Source organism: Malus sylvestris, chromosome 3 (assembly GCF_916048215.2).
Source record: "Malus sylvestris chromosome 3, drMalSylv7.2, whole genome shotgun sequence".
Lineage (NCBI taxonomy): Eukaryota > Viridiplantae > Streptophyta > Magnoliopsida > Rosales > Rosaceae > Malus > Malus sylvestris.
The window spans coordinates 11,255,375-11,273,193 of record NC_062262.1 but is presented as its reverse complement, the minus strand read 5'-3'; the positions used below and the strand labels follow the sequence as shown (position 1 = coordinate 11,273,193).

Below are 17,819 nucleotides of genomic sequence, written 5' to 3'. Positions count from 1 at the left end.
GCCTCAAAAGGCCCCTTGAAGAAACATTCATCCTCAAGATCAAGCCCCAACGGCTCCTTGAAGATCCGCTCAAATCCACATTCAAAGATCAAGTCCACGGCCCTTTGAAGAAACTTCCAACAGTTCATCCAATATCAAGCCCCGACGGCCCTTGGATCAACGAAACATCCACAAATACACACCTTACGGAGATCGAATCAGATGATCAAAATAGAGAGAGATTGTAACCCAAAATCATCAAATACATAATATTTGTTTGTGCACGTTGTTCTTGTCTCTTTCGTTTCAGGAATTTTCCGTGTTCACAGATACAAAGTGAGAAAAGTTTAAGGACAATATACAACTAAAACTGCATCCCAAATACAAAAGGAAAAAAGGGAAACAAACCCCAAAAGTGAGCCCCATAGCAATCCTTAAACCGAAAACCCTAAATCTAAAAATGGGAACTAGCCTCCTCCACCAAAATAGTTGCATCACGACCACCAAGCCGCCTTTGTCGAGAGAAGAACCAATGAACCTAAGGGATAAAGGGAAAACAAGGGTGGGCAAGCCACTCGTGCTATAAGCGCTCCCATAATCTTACCAAATCATGCAAATTGAACTTTAGCAACCACTTTAACCCAAAGCATACCTTCATTAAAACACATTGATACAAAGTGAGAAAAGTCTAAGGACAATATACAACATTAAACTAAAATTGCATCCCAAATACAAAAGGAAAAAAGAGAAACAAACCCCAAAAATGAGCCCCATAGCAATCCTTAAATTGAAAACCCTAAATCTAAAAACGGGAACTAGCCTCCTCCACCAAAATAGTTGCATCACGACCACCAAGCCGCCTTCGTCGAGAGAACCAATGAACCTAAGGGATAAAGGGAAAACAGGGGTGGGCAAGCCACTCGTGCTATAAGCGCTCCCATAATCTTACCAAATCGTGCAAATTGAACTTTAGCAACCACTTTAACCCAAAGCATACCTTCATTAAAACACATTGATACAAAGTGAGAAAAGTCTAAGGACAATATACAACATTAAACTAAAACTGCATCCCAAATACAAAAGGAAAAAAGAGAAACAAACCCCAAAAATGAGCCCCATAGCAATCCTTAAACTGAAAACCCTGAATCTAAAAACGGGAACTAGCCTCCTCCACCAAAATAGTTGCATCACCACCACCAAGCCGCCTCCATCGAGAGAACCAATGAACCTAAGGGATAAAGGGAAAACGGGGGTAGGCAAGCCACCCGTGCTACGAGCACTCACATAATCTTACCAAATCGTGCAAATTGAACTTTAGCAACTACTTTAACCCAAAGCATACCTTCAATCGAAATCCATGGAGAAAGCACCCGAGGAGCCGAATAGCTGGAACAGGTGGACAATGACTCACTGCTAGGAACAACAAATTGGAAAGAAAAAGGCTTGAAGGTCTGCCATAAAATTGAGACAAAGCTCAAAGAAATTTAGACAAAGCCCAAATCAAATTATTAAACTCTGGGGCTTTTTATGATGCTGAGGTCCTCTGCAAGAAGAATAAAATGGTAGTTAGGAAATGGCATTTTCTACCTAATTATCGGATTCGCGTCGTGTGTAGCCTTCATATACATGTCTTTCGGTAACTTGGAGTTGAATTTTCGCGACGAAACGAAGTTGAGTTTTGTGGGGAGGAATGGGACTCGGCTCATCTTGGATGGCAAGGCATTTTACATTTATGGGTGGAATTCGTCAGGAAAGCCCTCAACCCAACCATTTTATCTACCCCACATCTTGAATCCTTCTACATCTTGCTTTCATGAATAAGTATGGTGGAAGTTAGACTTCGGGGAGCTTGATTTGTATTTGAATTTTCTGCTGGTGAAGGATCATGGAGGATTGGAGTTACATTACACAGGAGGATTGAGCAAAGTTCTTCAATTTTTTTATTTATTTATTTTTTTTGTTTAATCTTATTTTCTATTTAAGAAATAATTTTTTAAATGACAAGAATCTCTTAAAATCCATTCAAATCTTTAATCAAAGTACATAAGACTCCTTGAAAATCCATTCAAATCTTTAATCATAGTCCATAAGAATCCTTGAAAATCCTTTTGAAAATTGTAAGGATTATACAATCCCTTGAAATCTATCACGTAATTTTTTTTTAAAATCCTTTAAAATTCAAATTAACTACACTCCCCCTAGTTTTTTTATTTTAGGAGGATTTGGGCGGAAGCCCAGGTGTTCTCTTTATTGCTTGTAATTGTTTTGGTGTTAATAAAACATTGTTTCTCTTAAAATGTGGCCCAAGGGAGAAAGCCCTATCAAAATGTTTGCTAATTTTCAAGCATGGTAATGTTGGTGATGTTTCTTCCATCTAGCTCTTAGTTTAATGATATTTTTCTTCTAAAAGGTTGAAGATGTCCGAAGTTTAAATTTTGTAGTCTCCCCTTGATTATAAACAATATGTTCCTAATGCTTTCTAGCTAGATAAGTAAACAAATTAATGCAAAAATTTTATTTTAAATTAAAGTGATTGATCTAGAAAACAAAGTGAAAATTGTGCCTTTATTGGGACTATAGTCACACAAAAAAGAGAAAAAGAACCATAAAAAATGATAAACAAAAAAGTCATAAATTCATGACGATTATTTTACGTCTACCTATCATTTTGAGATAAATAATAAGAAGATGTCCAGTAATTTTTCGATGTGCTAAAACATACATATGATATTACCAATTTACTTATATTATAATTTATACTAGTTTTTATTGCACATAAGCAGGTGTGACGACCCGTCCCTAATTTTATGTTTTTACAAATTTTAAAAGCATGATTTTACGAAAATGCCCTTAGAGGCGAGGGTCTTGACTTTCGTTGATCAACGTATAGTGAGGTGTAGGAATTAATCCTTTAGCGTTTTCTTGAAGTACTCGACATTACAAACTCATAGGCGCAAGCAGAAGAGGATTTTGGGTTACGGTTAAAGTTTTACGGAACTGTAAACTCGAGAAGTATTTTTGTTTTAGTCACTATTTATATATTTTTATAATGTTTATATTTATTTATCATTTAGTTATTTTTAAAGTTGAAGAAGAAGAGAAAGAAGAAGTGGGGAATGGGAGAAGAGAAGAAAGAAGGGTTACTGCCTAATCAGAAAGAAGAGGGAGTGAGTGACTAACCAGAAGAAGGAGGTAAGGAGATGGCCAATCGGGAGGATGGAAGAGAGGGCCAAGGATGGAACGAAGAACAGGGGATCAAGAACCCTTTCTCCTTGACCCGTTTCGGACCACGACCTGCATGTAGACCCGGCGACTCCAATCTAAATTATGGGTCCTCTAGCAATTTTTCAATCGAAATTCACTGAGCTTTCACCTAGGAACTTGTTCACGACCTATACTTTCCTATTTCTACCAAAACCTTGAGTCAATTGGGGCTCCAATTCGTTGAAATCGAACTGGGAACCCGATGGGTGCACGACGGCGAATCCGCCATTCCTACAACCATTTCCTTCGATTACCACCACAGTTAGCCTTCCCTTGGACCCAGGAAAAAGACCCAACCGGTGGTTGGGGCGGTGGAGCTTCAGAGACAACGAATCGACAACCACCATTTTCTATGGTTCTGGCAGGTTTAAGCAAAATTGGAGCTTTTCCTGGCCAAATTAGACTTGGCTGCAGGTATAAAGCTTACTCTACTCATTGAGATCTTCATTCCTATAAATTTTGGTAATTTTTGGAAATAGTTGGATTTTACTGCGAGTCGGGGCAACCGACCGCCACCCACGACGTTGCATGCGGCGGTGCGTGGCCAGAGGGCCGTCAATGTTATTCTTAGGCTAAATTAGATGCCTTGAGCTTAGTTTTGGTATGACGTAGGTTGATTGTTGGAACCTAAATTCTCTACGTTACGTTAATAGGTCATTATATGAATCGACAATCCAACCGTTGGATCGTCACCAAACTTTAATATGTTATAGTAAGTAATATTTGAGGACCATAGGAACTTACGGATCGGGAATCTGGTACACGGATCTTCCCAAATTGGATTTGTAAGTTCATAAAATAAAATGTTAACCGCCACTTTGTTTAGGCAATTGGCGGAGATCCGACCGTTGGATCGTAATGGAACTTTAGGATGTTGTTCTAGAAGTTTAATGTGGATCTTTCGAATCAAACTACGTAGGGATGTGTGTTATGTAAGTTACATATTTTATTGATAAGAATTCTGAGTTGTGATTTGATAATTGTTCTAGGCGCCAATCGTTTGTGACGCCTCTATGGTTGTGTTAGGGAGTTGTAGCGTGAACTCCAGGTGAGTGGGCTTTTGTTTCAGTATATATATGTATGCTTGGTATTTTTCCCAAAAAATGCGTTTAAATGGAATTATGTTTTGAAATGCGATGCCTCATGATTTATACTTAGATTATGAGTTAGTATAGTATGCATATTGTGATTTGACGTTGTGGACGCTCAGGTAAGTACCAAGTGAGTTATAGATTGTTAATGTGAGTTGATGAGTATGTTGAGATGCATTGAGAGCTCATAAACCTACACCCCAGTGTTAGTGCTCCCACCTGTGGCCATGGCATAGGCCTTCACGTGATGTTCACCTCCCGCACCGCACGCTCACCTTGGATCCAAGTTAGGTGCACATGCCTGTCATACAGACCACTATAGGTGGTTCCAACTCATAAGTGACCTGTGATTATTCGCACAGTCTTCACGTGATTGTAGCACTTGAGCGTATTTATTTACATCTAATTCTGTCGTACAAACCACTATAGGTGGTTCCGACTTGTGTGCAGGTATACTTGATGAGCTATGAGTTCAGCCGTACAATCCACAATAGGTGGATCCGGCTGACATATTACTTTCATTGATTTACTTCACCTAGTTTACTCGTTATTGATGATGAGATATTTGACATGACATATATGTGGATTTTGCTAATTCGAGTATGGTTTCGATATATGTATATATTCTATTTTTTGAGAAATTATACAGGTTTTATGGCGAGAGGTTACTGCCTTTAATAATTGAAATTGTTTTTTAAAAGCTTTATTTTTGCCTACTCACACTTTCTGTTTTGCGCCCCTCTAGTTTAATTTGCTGAAAGTTCGTATCGACAAGGATTCTTGGAAAATCTCAGGATAGGTGGTTACTTCTAAGGGTATAATCTTTATCTACTCCACTGTACTTACTTATGTTCTAGCGTCACGTGTGAAGTGGGTTCATTCTTGCTCACCAACGCACTCTGGTATTTAGGCACTCTTAAGTTTAAATTTATTCACATTTTTCCACATCATCACACTTTATGGCTTCGTCACCTTCCAGGTGTCGGCTAGCATAGCTTGATTCAGAGTCCTAGTGGACATTCCAGGTCGGGGTGTGTCAGCAGGTGATATTAGTAATTAAGGGCATGCTATGTATGTGGTAGATGAAGTTGTTATAATAGATACTAGTATATGTCCACACATAAATTGTGTGAAATTTTTTACTTTTGTTTTTAAAATTGAAGGAGAAAGGAAGAGAGTGAGAGAGAATGTGGGAGTGAAGAGAGTGAAAGATATTTGTTTTGTGAAATTACGTTACTGTCTTTAACTTTTTTTGGGCGTTTTAGCCAAAATGGTTTCTGAGATTTGCATAACTCCTCATTTTGGTCCCTGAGATTTCATATCAATAGAAGTGGTCCCTGAGATTGTCCATCATCCATCATTTTGGTCATTCCGTTAAGTGTCCTAGAGCTCTTGGCGGAAAGTTTGGGCAATTTTCAAAGCTTCGTAACTCAACCGTTTCTTAACCAAATTCGACCCATAATATATCAAAATGAAGATAGGAAAGTGTAGAATAAGATTATACCTATTTGGAAGTCTAATGGTTGCCGAAGATAGTCAGAAAATAGCCTTAAAGTTGACTGGTCCAAGGGAAAACTGGAAAACTCGCCGGAAACTGGGTAAAATTTAAACGTTCATAACTTCTTCAATACTCAACGAAGTCAAGTGATTTAAAAATGAAAATCATACTTATCGACAAGGAGAAGAGAATGGTACCTTTTTCAGCAGTTAACTCGCTGTGTTTTGTCCGAAAAATGGCTCGAAAGTGGTTGTACCATTCTTTTTGTCTCGTCGAGAAGTATGATTTTTGTTTTTGAATCACTTGATTTCGTTGAGTATTGAAGACGTTATGAACGTTTAAAGTTTATCCAGTTTCCGGCAAGTTTTCTAGTTTTTTCTCGGACCAGTCAACTTTGAGACTATTTTCCTACCATCTCCGTCAACCATTGGGCTTCCAAATAGAATAATCTTATTCTACACTTTCTTATCTTCATTTTGATATGTTATGGGTAAAATTTGGTTAAGAAACGATTGAGTTACGAAGCTTTGAAAATTGCCCAAACTTCCAGCCAAGAGCTCCAGAACACTTAACGGAGTTTTTAACGGAATGACCAAAATGATGGATGATGGACAATCTCAGGGACCACTTCTATTGATTTGAAATCTCATGGACCAAAATGAGGAGTTATGCAAATCTCAGGGACCATTTTGGCTAAAAAGCCTTTTTTTTTTTGTTGTGATAAAAGACAGAAATGTATTTTCACCCTCTTTTGGGAAAGCAAGTATAAAATTATTAATTCACCTCATTTATGAAATTTAATATTAAAATTACGTAATTAACAATGGTCATGAAGGTCATTTTCAGGGAAGGGGTCAATTTCATTCGGTTTGATTATTTGTCAAAATTGAAAATCAAACTCAAGTTACTATTCAGTTCAGTTCAATTTTTGCAATTCATAGTTCGATTTGGTTTGATTTTCAGTTTTGGTTTTTTTTTTCAATTTTTTTTTCATTTTCTTTATAACCTAGATATTGGAGAGAAAATGAAGAATGTTGATGCACAAAATCAGTGAGGACTTTGGTACAACAGAAAGTGTTAAGTTTGTGACCTTCACTAGATTGCTCCGATCACTAGTCTGGATAAGTATGCAAATGGATAGAGATAGGGAAGCAAACACAAGATGTACGTGGTTCACCCAGATTGGCTACGTCCACGGAGTAGAAGAGTTCTTATTAATTGTGAAGGGTTTACACAAGTATATAGGTTCAAGCTCTCCTTTAGTGAGTACTAGTGAATGATTTAGTACAAATGACATTAGGAAATATTGTGAGAGAATGATCTCTTATAGAAGAGAGTTTCTAGTTTCATTCTGACATTGACACGTGTCGTGTTGTGATTGGCTTCTGATGTTGACACGTGTCGCGCTATGATTGGCTTTTGATATCAACATGTGTCACACTATGATTGGCCTCTTGGTTGGAGGGAAACTCTTCTGGGTCCTTGACGGTATAACGTTGAATGGTGCTTAGTAGTTTCGGGATTGGTGAAGTATGGTACAAACAGTGCTCCCCTAAGTTCCCGAGTGAGGGAAGCTCCTCGGTTATGGACTTGCAAGATCCAAGCCATTGAGTAATCACGAAACTTCTAAGTACCGAAGTGTGGTATCATTTTCACTTGCCTTATCTATCTCATATGTAGATGTGGCATCTTCTTTGGAAGTACTTTTCCTCTATCCAGGGGTGGTATCTTTAACCGATGAAGATGCACAAGGTAATGTATCAATTTCACTTGAAGCTTACTTGTAGTTTCGGGCTTGGTCAAGTGCGATACAAACCCCTATAGTAGGAGTCCACCAAGTCGCCAAGCTAGGAGATTTGCCGAATGAGGTAACAGACAAGATAAGCAATCAGACTTCCAAGCAAGCAACCTGGATCAGAGGTTCGACTTTGGCTTCCGGTTGATTGTTCTCATTCTCCTTATGTCGTAAACAGCAACAAGGATAAGGATAAGCAAATGGAGAAGAGATGGTATGAGATACTTTTGCTTTTGAGAAGTAACTTTCCACAGGCTTATTCTTGAACTGGGCTGGAGGGTTTTCTGGTTTCCTCTATTGTATAAGGCCGACTCAAGAATTTGAGGGTCAAAACAAGTCCATCAAATCTAGAGTACGTTTGACCCTGATGATATGGGATACTTTTGTTGTTGACAAAGTAGTGGATGTATCAGCACGTGTTCTGTTACGTTTGTCTCCACATGTTTCTTTGTATCCTTCTCACTTGCCCTATTTGTTCATCAGGCAAATGTGATATCTTCTCTGGAAGCATAAGATGTTGAAGATAAGTACTCGAGAGCAATGCTAGGTAAGTAATCAGGCAAGGGGTTCCAAGCAGTCAGTTCCTGACTGGAAGCTTGATTCCAAGTGCTGACTGATTGCTTTCTTTCTCCTTGTCTTGCAGGTAAGAACAAGGCAAAAGGAAAAGACAGGGAAAAATCATGATATGGGATACTCTTGCTTTTAACCCTGATGATATGAGATACTCTTGCTTTCGTGTGGCTTGTTTGTAGAGGTATTATCGGGAGGAAAATAAGCTGAGTATTTCGAGAGACTCTGTTGAGAATGCCCTCTCGGATGTGAAGAAAAGTTGAGCATTTTTTTTATTTGCAGGTCTGCCTGGCTGTGAAGGGTGGAGGTCGACATATATAAGAGTCTCTTTAACAACAAGTAGTATTGCTATTCCTTTACCCTTCTTGGTCATAGCAATGTAGTGGGTGCTGCAAGCTTCACGTGTTTTAACTTTGTCAGAGCACTTTGAAAAAATGGTCTGTGGTATCTGGAAAGCTAATGTTGCGTGTGAAGATTGCAGACAAGCTTTATCCAAAGAAATCTGGCTCTCGAAGTTCAGAGAGCGGTGCCTTTTCAATTTTCGAACAAGCAATCCTGTCGGGGATCTGGCTCTCGAGATTCAGAGAACGGTGCCTCTTCAATTTTTGAGAAATCAATCATGTTGGGAGTCTGACTTTTAAGATTCGGAGAGCAGTATCTCTTCGATTTTTGAGAAAGCAATCCTGTTGGGAGTCTGACTCTTGAGATTCAGAAAGCAGTGTCTCTTCGATTTTTGAGAAAGTAATCATGTTGGCAGTCTGGCTCTCGAGATTCAGCCTCTTTGATTTTTGAGCACGTAATCTTGTTGGGAGTCTGGCTCTCGAGATTCGGAGAGCGGTGCCTCTTCGATTTTTAAGTAAGCAATCTTGTTGGGAGTGTTTTCTCAAATGTGAGTAAAAGTTAGGCATTTTTTCCAGTCTACCTTGCCACAGAGCACAAAGGTTAACACATATTAGGACTTTCTAGTTATCAAGCAGTGGTGCTGTTCTTTTACCCTTGTGGGTAATAGTAGGGTAGCTGGACCTTCAAAATTTATGTGTCTAAACTTTGTCAGAGATCTTTGGCAAAGTTATTTGTGGTATCCGAGGAGCTGATGTTGCATATGGAGAGTGGTGCCTCTTCGAAATCCGAAGAGTGGTACCTCTTCGATTTTTGCACCAACGACCCTGTTACCCTTTCTTTTATAAGGGTACTAATTGTGTGCAAGAAGTACATTCAGAGAGTTATTGCTTAGGAATTTTCCCCTTTTTATTAGCTTAAGAGATTTATTGCGCCTCATTTCTCCTTCATCATTTCTGAGAATGTCTAACTCATCCGATCGTCGTTTTGACTTGAACTTTGGTGAAGAGGTAGCCATGCCTTCTCAAGACAACATATGGCGCCCATCCTTCTTATCCCATACTGGTCCTCTTACCATTGGGGACTCTGTGATGAAGAATGATATGACCGCTGCGGTGGTGGCCAGGAACCTTCTCACTCCTAAAGATAACAAACTACTTTCCAAACGGTCTGATGAGTTGGCTGTTAAAGATTCTCTGGCTCTCAGTGTTCAGTGTGCAGGTTCTATGTCTAATATGGCCCAACGCCTATTTGCTCGAACCCACCAAGTTGAATCATTAGCGGCTGAAGTGATAAGTCTCAAATAGGAAATCAGAGGGCTCAAGCATGAGAATAAACAGTTGCACAGGCTCGCACATGACTATGCTACAAACATGAAGATGAAGCTTGACCAACTGCAGGAATCTGATGGTCAGATTTTACTTGATCATCAGAGGTTTGTGGGTTTGTTCCAAAGGCTTTTATTGCCTTCGTCTGCTGGGGCTGTACCGCGTAATGAAGCTCCAAATGATCAACCTTCGGTGCCTCATCATTCTAGGGTTCTGCCCAGTACTGAGGCTACAAATGATCACCCTCCGGTGCCTACTCTTTCTGGGGCTCTGCCGACTGCTGAGACTTCTCATGAGCAACCTTTGTGAAGGCTCCCTTTTGTTTGTTTATTTTGATTCATGTATATGTACATATTTGTAACTTATCGGAGATATCAATAAACAAGGTTTGCTTCATTTCAACGTATTATGTTAAATACACCAATGCCTTCTTCACTAAGTATGTTAAATACACCAATGCCTTCTTCACTAAGTTCTTTGAAGCTTGTATGTTGAAGCTTTGAGAGTGAAGCATATATGTTGAGGTAGTGCTCCCTTAATTTCCTGAGTGAGGAAAACTTCTCGATTGGAGACTTGAAAAATCCAAGTTATTGAGTGGTCGTGAGACTTCTGAGTATCAAGATGCAGTAGCATATGGTAGAAGTCCCCCAAGTCTCCGGTCGAGGGAGTTGACAAATGAGGTATTTCCTTTCTAAGTGGTAGCCCAAAACTCATCCTTCATATATATTTGTTATGGAAGTTGTTAGGCCCAAAGAAGAGGAAGCCTAGGTAAATTTTCTTTTCGAATTTTTTTTTTTGAATTGTCGAATTTCCGAATATATATATATATTTTAAGCTTTGTAGGTGAAGCTTTGGTGTTGAAGCTTTGTAGGTGAAGCTTTGAGGTTGAAGCTTTGTTGGGCACCATGAATTGATTTTGCTTCGCACTGTCTTGATCAAGAATGTGTGAAGCTTTTGAGAATTATGGTTACCCTTCATTGATGAAGCTCTTATTGGCACCATAAATTGGTTTTGCTTCACACTGTCTTGATCAAGAGTGTGTGAATCTTTTGAGAATTGTGGTTGAACTCCTTTGATGAAGTTCTTGTTGGCACCATAAATTGGTTTTGCTTCACACTGTCTTGATCAAGAGTGTGTGAAGCTTTTGAGAATTGTGGTTGAACTCTTTTGATGAAGTTCTTGTTGGCACCATAAATTGGTTTTGCTTCACACTGTCTTAATCAAGAGTGTGTGAAGCTTTTTACGAGTTGTAGTGTTTGCATTGTTATAGAGGGAAATGTTTGAAGCAGATGCAAGAAGGCTGAATAGCTTGATCTTTGTATGCTATGCACTGAAGTTGTTGTTGGCTTGCAATAAGACTTTGTTGGTGACTATAACTCTTGTTGGGCATAAGTGCTCCCCTAGTTGAGTTGTCAAGCTTGATGGTTTTTTATTATTTATGAATGCTAGGAGTTCACATGTACAAATTGTACCATTCGTCTTCTGGTAGGTGGAATGAATGATGAGTTGCTTTCATCACTTGGTTGGTGGTACGAAGGTGAGTTCCTTCATCACCTTTCATCACATTTCATCACTTGGTTGGTGGCACGAGGATGAGTTCATTCTTCACCTGGTTGGTGGCATGAATGGCAAGTTACCAAATGATATTAGAGTACGGGTTGTACATTTCATCACCTAGTTGGTGGCATGAAGGAGAGTATGGGTTGTACATTTCATCACCTGGTTGGTGGCATGAAGATGAGTACGGGTTGTACATTTCATCACCTGGTTGGTGGCATGAAGATGTACATTTCCCACAGATGGCGCCAAATGTTGATGCACAAAACCGGAGGTCTTAGAACAACATAAATCCGACCGTGAATCTGTAAGAAATGTAAATAACACAAGATGTATCGTGGTTCACTCCAAGGTTTGGGCTACATCCACACTGATTATGTATTTATCTGAGGGAGAGAGAGCTATGAGAGTGAGAGCTTTGAGATGGGGTGATAGGGCCTAGGAGTTGGCATCTTCTAACTGTGAGGGTGAGGAATCCTTTTATAGAATAAGAGCTCATCACTTATTATATATTTGCCCCTTTCTTTATTACATAATTACATTTGAGTCATTCGAGTATTTATACGAGATCTAAATATGGAGGCCCTAAGTATGGTACAAACAGTAGTCCCCCAAGTCTTCAGTCAAGAGAGTTTTTTGGCTGGAGACTTGAAATTCAGTCCATGTATGGGCTGAAGTAACTAGATGCTGTCTTGAACTGATGCTCGATATGGGGCAGTGCTCAATCTGAAATGATGCTCAACTCACACGCTGTGAGGCTGCTCAACTTGTGGCTTATGTTGCCTTAGTTGGCTCCGCTTTGTGGCGTTTGAAGGTAAGGGAGTCCCTTTTATAGAATAAGGGCTTACTCCTTAATACATGAATGATGGGCTAGAGTTGATACTCTCTATGAGTGAGTCCCTTTTATAGAATAAGGGTTCGCTCTTCAATACATAAATGATGGGTTAAGAGTGATGCTCAAGGCGAGGCGGTTGCTCAGCTGGCGGTGATGCTCTCTAACGAAGGTGAGGGAGTCCCTTTTATAAAATAAGGGTTCGCTCCTCAGTACATGAATGATGGGTGTTCTCTAATGATGGTGAATGAGTCCCTATTATAGAATAAGGGTTTGCTCATCAATACATAAATAATGGGCTAAGTTCCCTAAGTATTTTTCATAAGGCCCAGTTGAGGCCCAATATATGGTGTATAGTGTAGTCCCCCAAGTCTTCGTTCAATAGAGTCTGTTAGCTGGAGACCTCAAATTGAATCCATGTATGGGCCGAAGTGGCGGTTGTTTGGAGGCGGTATTTGTATACCCTGCACTGAAGCTTTGTAAGTGAAGCTTTGAAGCTGGAGCTCAGTAAATGAAGTTTTTGAAGCTAGAGCTTTTGTAAATGAAGCTTTTGAAGCTGTAACTCTGTAAATGAAGCTTTTGAAGCTAGAGTTCTGTAAATGAAGCTTTTGAAGCTAGAGCTCTGTAAATGAAGCTTTTGAAGCTAGAGCTCTGTAAGTGAAGCTTTTGAAGCTAGAGCTCTGTAAGTGAAGCTTTTGAAGCTAGAGCTCTGTAAATGAAGCTTTTGAAGCTAGAGCTCTGTAAGTGAAGCTTTTGAAGCTAGAGCTTTTGTAAATGAAGCTTTTGAAGAGGATTGACATGAGTGATGCTCATGAATGTTTATGTTGATTGACATGAGTGATGCTCATGGATGTTGTCATGAGTGATGCTCATGAATGTTGACATGAGTGATGCTCATGAATGTTGATATGAGTGATGCTCATGAATGTTTATGTATGATTGATATGAGTGATACTCATGAATGTTTATGTATGATTGACATGAGTAGTGCTCATGTCTAATTTAGAAGTACTGGGCGTACTTTTGATCACCTGGTTAGGGGTAATAGCGGCAGGTTGCCAAATAATTTTAGAGTACTAGGCGTACTTTTCATCACCTGGTTGGTGGTAATAGCAGCAGGTTGCCGAATAATTGTGTAGTACTGAGCGTACTTTTGATCACCTAGTTGGTGGTAATAGCGGCAGGTTGCCAAATAGTTGTGAAGTACTGGACGTACTTTTGATCTCCTAGTTGGAGCTATTTTGGGCTTATGGGCCTTTGCCCTCCACAACATGCCGGCCCATTTATTTTTGGGCTTTGCTATTTTTTTATTATTTTTTATTACCCTCTGATGGGGTTTATACATATGTCTCCGAATGATAAGAAAAATAATTTACATCATTCACAAATAAGAAAAGTAAATCACATCATTATGGTGGGGCATTTATTCCTTCATTTTGCTTTCTCTTTTACTTTCTCTTTTGCTTTCTGCTTTTGCTTTCTCTTTTGCTTTCTCTTTTGCTTTCTCTTTTGCTTTCTCTTTTGATTTCTCTTTTCCCTTAACGTCATGATGTCGTCTGTGAAGAGTGGGAACATGCGCTCCTTCATGATGAGAGTCTTTATCTTTTTCAGAACTTGATGCATTTCTGAATGGCTCCAGCTATCACGTTCGAGAGGATCTTCTGTATGGGTGGTTGAGAGACCACGTAGGCCGCCCTGCCAAAATAGCACATGCCGACCCCACGTGCCTTCTTCTGGTAATAACTGTAGAAGGCGTACAATTGGAATTGGAGACCACGTAGGAGAACCTGTACTTATACCAGAATAGCCCATGTGTCTTCTTCTGGTAGCACATGCTGACCCTATGCAGCAATTGGAATGCTCACTTGAGACTGAAACAAACATGCCGACCCCACGTGCCTTTTTCTGCTTTTTCTCCTTTCCATTATTCTCATCCCTGGAAACTCATATTGCTTTGGTGAGGCCACGTGACTAGCTCTGTTCCCCAAGGCGATTATTCTCATACCGGTGCAAGTATGATACCGCCAGTTCTTCGCAGAGCTACTTCAATGGTTGTGGTCAGGAAAATCAGCAAACTTGTAGAAGGAGACCACCACGGGAATTTATGAATCCGAGTTACCCGACTCGGGTGAGTTCGGAATCGGTACCGGACTGGTAGGCCCGGAGAAGTTGTGTTGGTCATGGATCAGCTCTCCCTGCGAAAGGGACGGTTAAGATGGAAGTGAGATAGATACGCATGAGTACTGCAAGGGTAGTGAAAAGCAGCAGCCATGACGGTTGCAACTTCATCTTCTTCATAGTTCTTAGTTCCTGAACATCTTGCTAGAACAGTGACTGAAAGGCTGCGACCATGTTCCATCCTAGGTGGACCAAGAGATGAGAACAATATGTTTGACCACGTCGTGGAAGGATGACGACGAAAACAACGATGCATGGTTTGGGTTTTGTGTTGGTGATTAGGTTGAGAGGGCATGAGGAAGAGGTCACCAAGCGAAACTCACGAAGGTCCAGTCGTCGCTGCTGCGATCACGAGGGGAGGTGAGGACGTTGTCGGATTCCAGGGTGAACTAGATTCTAGAAATTGCATCTCAGATATGGCTTTCGAACTTCAAATGAGCTCTGCTTATTGTGGTTCTTGCAGACCGACCCGGCCCAACGATCAGCGAGAGAAAGGAGATAGCGGCGAGACGAAAGATACGATGAACCGATCTCGTGGGGTATGTGTCCTTCCCCTTATAGACGCTAGGCGGCAACCGAAATATTAGAGGTCCCCAACGCACCCCTTGGACCGATCTCGCCTCAAGCAGACATAGACACAAGAGCACGACAAACGCACGTGATTGCTGACTAGTGGCATCGCGTGAAGGCTGAAGGCGGTAGCGAGTGGATGATTGGAGGGATTGCATGGCGATGAGAGAGTCAAATTCTTCAATCCCTTCGTAGGTGTTTGGTTTCTTGGGTTTTGCAGATTTCACAGTGGACAGTGGTGAGGTTGTGAAGGTTTCACGGTGGTGAGATGAAAAAATGAGAGATAACCGACATAGTTTTTTGTGTCGATTCCCACAGACGGCGCCAAATGTTGATGCACAAAACCAGAGGTCTTGGAACAACGTAAATCCGACCGTGAATCTGCAAGAAATGTAAATAACACAAGATGTATCGTGGTTCACCCCAAGGTTTGGGCTACGTCCACACTGATTGTGTATTTATCTGAAAGAGAGAGAGTTCTGAGAGTGATAGCTTTGAAAGGGGGTGAGAGGGCCTAGGAGTTGGCCTCCTCTAATTGTGAGGGTGATAAGTCCTTTTATAGAATAAGGGCTCCTCACTTATTACATATTTGCCCATTCCTTTATTACATAATTACATTTGAGTCCTCTGAGTATTTATACGAGATCTAAATACGGAGGCCTTAAGTATGATACAAACAAAGAAAAAAAAACCTAAAGAATAAAGATTTCAACATATTTGGACCTAAAGTTAGGTTTCCCTAGCCTTAGATTGAAATTATGCTAAGGGGTGTGCTATCCCCACATACCATTATACTTCTCACACACCTCTTGATAATTTATGTCCGTTGATCTTCTTCAATTCATCCGATCCGACGGCCGAAAATTAAAAAGGTGTGTGAAAAGTAAAATGGGGTGTGTGGATATCACACCCCTTATGCTAATAGTTAACTTGGAATCGAGTTTGAAAAATGAACACCCAGTATAAATAAATAAATAAATAATTCATATTCTTTCAATTTGGTTTCATTCGATTTTTGAACCATCAGAACCGAAACTGAACTAATAACTTTCGATTTAGTTTGGTTATATTAGTATTGGTTCAATTTTCAATCAATTCGATTTTTTTAGTTTCGGTATTTGGTCTGAACTTTTTTGGTTTTTCGAGCCCGCCCCTAGTTATTTTACTCTCTTGTTGATTTGTTGATATAGAGGATTTTCAAAATTAATATTATAGATGTGAATTTTCATGTTTTAACGATATATTTATGACATCTCAAATTGCTTGTTCAAGGGATAATGCTTGACCATATGAAGTGGCCCAATGATAACAAAACACTTGCTATAACTATAATTCTACAATCATGTAGTCAAACATAATGTGTGGTTTTTTTTTTGTTTTTTTTTAACAAACGATATTATCTACTCTGAGGGGGCGGGGGAAACAAACACAATGTTAACCACATATCCAAACATCTCATTTCATCCCAACGTCTTCCTTCTTTCATCCTTGAGAAATGCTAAGGGGAATTTCTCAAAGTGGGACTTTCTATGAACTTTTTGTCACCTCACAGTATCTACGCTAAGGGGGCGAGGGAAACAAACACAATGTTAACCACATATCCAAACATCTCATTTCATCCCAACGTCTTCCCTCTTTCATCCTTGAGAAATGCTAAGAGGACTTTCTCAAAGTGGGACTCTCTATGAACTTTTTGTCACCTCACAGTTTAATGTTAATTTTCATGCTAACATTATAAAAAATTGTGCTAACATGAGATGACAGAGAGTTCATAGAGAGTCATAGTTTTAAGAGAATCAATTTTAAGAATCTCTTTAGCATCTCTCTCCAGCCTTTCTCCTCCTCGTTGCTTCTGCAACATCATTTCACTTGCTCCGCCCTCATGGTCAGACTTCTTCACCGTGGAAGCCATGGCAGCACCAAACACCACCTTCGCCCAAATTTTATCGAGTAATTTCAACCTTCATAATTGGTGTGTTTAGTTAGAAAGATAGCAAGAGTTTGGAGTGTTTCATTTGCCCCGTGTGTTAAATATAGTAGTATTCATAAGATGATTAACCCATCTATATGATGAAATATGTATCATAAATTTAGACCATTCAACAGATACATGAATATGTATCGTAAATTTAGACCATTCAACATATACATGAATCACGTATTTGTTGTTTTTATTACTTCTATATGGTATCAACTTTTTGCCAGAGCTAATACTCCCCCATTAACGATCCTATCTAATCCCCACTGCAGCCACCTCACACCTCTCTCATGGCCACCCTGACTGCCTCTCTTCCCACCTCCTTCAATGTCTCCCACATGATAACCACCCCCGTAGATCGCAACAATTATCTCTCATGGCGGTCCCATTTTATGGATTTTCTTGAAATCCATGGCTTAGAAGACATTGTGGTTAGCAACACTACACCTTCCAAAAATCTCGATCAAAGTGATTTGCTCTTCCTCTATCAAGTCCATCTTGAACCTAAGTCGATTTGTTTTGGTTCCACCATTTTTTACGGTTATTTTGTCCCGATGTGATTCAATTTCTTGGTTCCACGATTTTTATGTCTATTCTTAGCTCTCTACCAATAAAACAAAGAAAATGTGGAAGGTCTTGGGTTTGATATTCCGAATTGATGAGTTTCTTTAACTATGACCACGGATAGAGTAAAATTCCCTATAGTCTCTCTAAACTCGAAATGATGGATAATCGTAGTTTGCCACCAGATATCCTATGAATAATTTTAGGAAGACCAAATTTTTTAAACCAAATTTGCAAATTAAATGATGTGATTGTAGATAATTGAATTATTAATTA

General features: G+C 39.7%; 1 protein-coding gene and 1 long non-coding RNA gene across 4 annotated transcripts; one reads left to right on the top strand and one right to left on the bottom strand.

The window, feature by feature from the left end:
* Positions 1-307: 307 nt before the first annotated feature.
* Positions 308-1,888, bottom strand: LOC126614308 (uncharacterized). Of its 3 annotated transcripts, XM_050281895.1 has the most exons (4): positions 1,567-1,888; positions 1,322-1,389; positions 863-976; positions 308-517 (listed from the first exon to the last, which is right to left on the bottom strand). In XM_050281895.1, the coding sequence occupies exons 1-4, from the start codon at positions 1,683-1,685 to the stop codon at positions 474-476; spliced, it is 345 nt and encodes a 114-aa protein (XP_050137852.1). In that variant the 5' UTR covers positions 1,686-1,888; the 3' UTR covers positions 308-473. The 3 variants fall into 3 exon arrangements, 2 of the variants coding, with proteins under 2 accessions (XP_050137852.1, XP_050137853.1); XR_007620339.1 differs by lacking the exons at positions 1,322-1,389; positions 1,567-1,888 and adding an exon at positions 1,081-1,192; XM_050281896.1 differs by lacking the exon at positions 863-976 and having other exon boundaries at positions 1,322-1,430.
* Positions 1,889-11,655: 9,767 nt separating this feature from the next.
* LOC126615506 (uncharacterized) lies at positions 11,656-15,587 on the top strand. The gene is made up of 2 exons (XR_007620817.1): positions 11,656-11,695; positions 15,352-15,587. It is a non-coding gene; the product is annotated as an uncharacterized LOC126615506 (long non-coding RNA).
* The last annotated feature ends 2,232 nt before the right edge of the window (positions 15,588-17,819 follow it).

Excerpts from the sequence above, each read along its gene's own strand:
- LOC126614308 (XM_050281895.1), bottom strand. The coding sequence starts at position 1,685 with ATGAGCCGAGTCCCATTCCTCCCCACAAAACTCAACTTCGTTTCGTCG. Across the intron at positions 1,390-1,566 it reads GACGCGAATCCGATAATTAG|TGAGTCATTGTCCACCTGTT; the intron begins GTAGAAAATGCC and ends TGTTCCTAGCAG. Across the intron at positions 977-1,321 it reads TCCATGGATTTCGATTGAAG|GTATGCTTTGGGTTAAAGTG; the intron begins GTATGCTTTGGG and ends GTTTTAATGAAG.